This window comes from Protobothrops mucrosquamatus, unplaced genomic scaffold (assembly GCF_001527695.2).
Source record: "Protobothrops mucrosquamatus isolate PMUCROS unplaced genomic scaffold, P.Mucros_1.0 scaffold668, whole genome shotgun sequence".
Classification (NCBI taxonomy): domain Eukaryota; kingdom Metazoa; phylum Chordata; class Lepidosauria; order Squamata; family Viperidae; genus Protobothrops; species Protobothrops mucrosquamatus.
The window spans coordinates 431,966-435,366 of NW_015386956.1; the positions used below are offsets into that span (position 1 = coordinate 431,966).

General features: G+C 38.9%; 1 protein-coding gene across 1 annotated transcript in view; it reads left to right on the top strand.

The window, feature by feature from the left end:
• Nucleotides 1-260: 260 nt before the first annotated feature.
• Nucleotides 261-3,401, top strand: part of ZBTB44 (zinc finger and BTB domain containing 44) — an 11,379-nt gene continuing 8,238 nt past the window's right edge. Inside the window, exon 1 of the mRNA XM_015818041.1 lies at nt 261-1,278. Coding sequence (XP_015673527.1) covers nt 261-1,278 — 1,018 coding nt within the window. The remainder of the gene's footprint in view (nt 1,279-3,401) is intronic.

Consider the following 3,401-nt stretch of genomic DNA (forward strand, 5'->3'; position numbering starts at 1 on the left):
TTCATACAGCCTTTATTTTCCATTGACTCAAATACAACAATTCAGTCTTTTATGTCTTGTTTGAAATAATTGACAAACAAGCAATATATTTTCACCTAACACAGAAACATTACTTAAATAAGCATATATTAATGACATGTTATATGATAAATTCCCATATTTTAGCTTTTTTACATAATTAGATAACTGAAAAAACTTTTCCCTTTTTTGTCTTTTCTAGGTCCATTTTGAATATTTGTCGCAGCAAGTATACAAGTAAAATGGGCGTCAAAACATTTACCCACAGTTCCCCAGCTCACAGCCAGGAGATGCTTGGAAAGCTGAACATGCTACGTAATGATGGACATTTCTGTGACATCACCATTCGTGTCCAAGATAAAATCTTCAGAGCACACAAGGTAGTCCTGGCAGCGTGCAGTGACTTCTTCCGTTCCAAATTGGTTGGCCAAGCAGAAGATGATGGCCAGAGCGTACTTGACTTGCATCATGTGACAGTGACTGGCTTTTTGCCTCTTCTGGAATACGCCTACACGGCAACATTGTCTATTAACACTGAAAACATTATTGACGTCTTGGCTGCTGCTAGCTATATGCAAATGTTCAGTGTTGCTAGCACCTGTTCTGAGTTTATGAAGTCAAGTATTTTATGGAACACCCCCAGTAGTCAGCAAGAAAAGGTGCTAGATACAGGCCAGGAAAACAATGCCAACTGCAATTTTACATCACGGGATGGCAGTCTTTCTCCAGTTTCCTCGGAATGCAGTGTGGTAGAAAGAACCATTCCTGTCTGCCGAGAATCGCGTCGGAAGCGTAAAAGCTATATTGTAATGTCCCCAGAAAGTCCACTTAAATGTAACACCCAGACAAACTCCCCACAAGTTTTGACTACTTCAGCTTCCTACGCAGAGAGTAGAAGTCATCCTGTGGACTCTTCCTTAGCTTTTCCTTGGACTTTCCCTTTTGGAATTGACCGAAGACTCCAGTCAGAAAAGGTGAAGCAAGTAGAAAATTCTCGGACTCTAGAAGTGCCTGGCCCATCTGAAGCATCTAGAAGAATTTCTGATTATATGACGTGTGAGAGCACAAAAACCACCTCACCCCTGGTGATTGAAGAAGATGTGCGTGTAAAAGTGGAAAGGTTGAGTGATGAAGAAGTACATGAGGAAGTATCTCAGCCTGTTAGTGCATCCCAAAGTTCTTTGAGTGATCAGCAGACAGTCCCTGGAAGTGAACAAGTTCAGGAGGACCTTTTGATCAGTCCGCAGTCATCTTCTATAGGTAGAATCACTTAAATCTATGTGTGTTTTCATTGTTGCATTAGAGTTCTTAGGTTCATTCTGAGTTTACAAGTGGTTCACAAGAAATACCAATACCGTATCTTGTAAAAGTTGTATAAAGATGACCATTTTCACTGTATTTCAGACAAAATGATTTGTCAAATTCACATAGTCCAGAAGTATTGAATGTCCTTTCTTCCAACTTTAAACTTTATTTGCCATGCACAGAAATAATTACTTTGATAATAATAACAAAGTTATTACACTTTGCACAGCAAGAGGAGAAGAGTTATTCCTTCTACTCTGAAACTTCCAAGAAGAAAACACCTAAAACAAAGAAGTTCAGTTTCACTGCTGCTTTGAGGAAGCAGGAAATAGTTGGAGTAGCAATGCCTCAGTATAATTATATTGCTATTTTTTTACATCATATTTTGAGTAGCTGTTATGTTAACAATGGATATTGGCCACATTTCAATTCAAATTAAATTGTTTTGCCTATTATTATTTTTTGAGTGAGCTGTTGTGAATTTTTGAATAGAAGAACAACAAATGTGAATGGCTTTTACTGTATTATTAGATACCGCATATCTAAACTGCCAGAAATGTGAAAGTGCAGTTTGTCAATTAATAACAAAGGCAAAATTTATTTTCCTGCAGCCCTTGGAAGAAAGCTAGTTTACCAGGCTAATGTAATCCAATCCATGCTGTTCAGCACATGGAAACGGGAGTTCAGGAAATAAATTTCCAGTGACATGTGGTTAGTCATACAGATTCATTATTGGAGCAGAATAACATAGACTTAATTGTGTGAAATAAGGACAAGGCCTTTTTAATGACTTGTGAAGGAAACGAATGGCTAAAATCAATTGCTAAGAGGGAAAGTGTGTTTTTTAAGTTTAAGAAAACCACCTCTTATAGAGTCTCCTGGAAAGCTATACAAGTGCCCTAGACACACATCAAGGATAAGGACATCTTGTGACAATGAAACTTGTGTTTGCCCTGCACACATTCCCCATTTTGCCCCACAAGAATTGTTTATGTGCATGTGTTTTAATTGTGCTTCTTTTTAATCGCTTGTCTTGGTTGTGGTATTTTTCTTGCTATTATAGCTGAATGAGAAGGAGTCGAATTAAATTATCATATGAAGAAGATACCTTCCCATTCTGATTCAGGCTGTCCTATGAATGTTCCAAAGAAACCTCAATGATCTGGAGCATAATTTAGTATTCAGTGCTTTGCTATATTTTTCATATTCATTCAATTTCATGATGGTTTTCTTAGGAACTACTCTTATCACCAAGTCTATTTTGGAGGATTTGAACATGAAGAAGTGCTAGATTCTATAAATTGCCCTGCCTGAGGCAATTTCCCTAGGGCACCAATTATGCCCTCTCGTTGCCCTGCCTGACATTTGCTTTAAAAGAATATTTTAATTAAAAAATGGAACACTAAGGTTTCTAAGCAAAAGGGCCAGTCTCGGCTTCATTTTTAATTTCTACAGGTGGTCTATGGTCTTGGACTTCTTAAACAATTATAGAAAACAAAATGATAGGTATCTGCTGTCCAGTTTTGTGTATGTGCCTGTCTGGAAAGATGACAGATATAAAATGGAGTCTTGACTGGGTAGATCTGTTACCAGAGCATCCACAGCATTTCTCAAAATATCAAATGAACTTACCAGGCCAGAAATGTTGAGGACCATGTCTTGTATAATGATTATTTACATCACTGCATCCTCATTCAGAGGTATATTGCAGTAATTTTTTAAGTATGATAGTCATTTCTAGAGTCAAAAAGGTGAGAAGATGCAAATAAAGAGCAAATTTCTTTTGTTTCTGATTAAAACACTGATTTCCATCGTTGCTTTGTGATTTACAGTAAATCAGAAAGTGTTTGCCAAATAATTAAAACAATTTATATAAGGCGGACCTGGATACCTCCGAGACCGCCTTCTGCCACAGATTCCCTCCCACAGACCGGTACGCTCCCACAGAGCGGGCCTCCTCAGGGTGCCGTCGGCCAAGCAGTGTCGGCTGGCGACCCCCAGGGGGAGGGCCTTCTCTGTGGGTGCCCCCACCCTCTGGAACGAACTACCCCCCGAGATCCGGACGATTCCGGATCTCC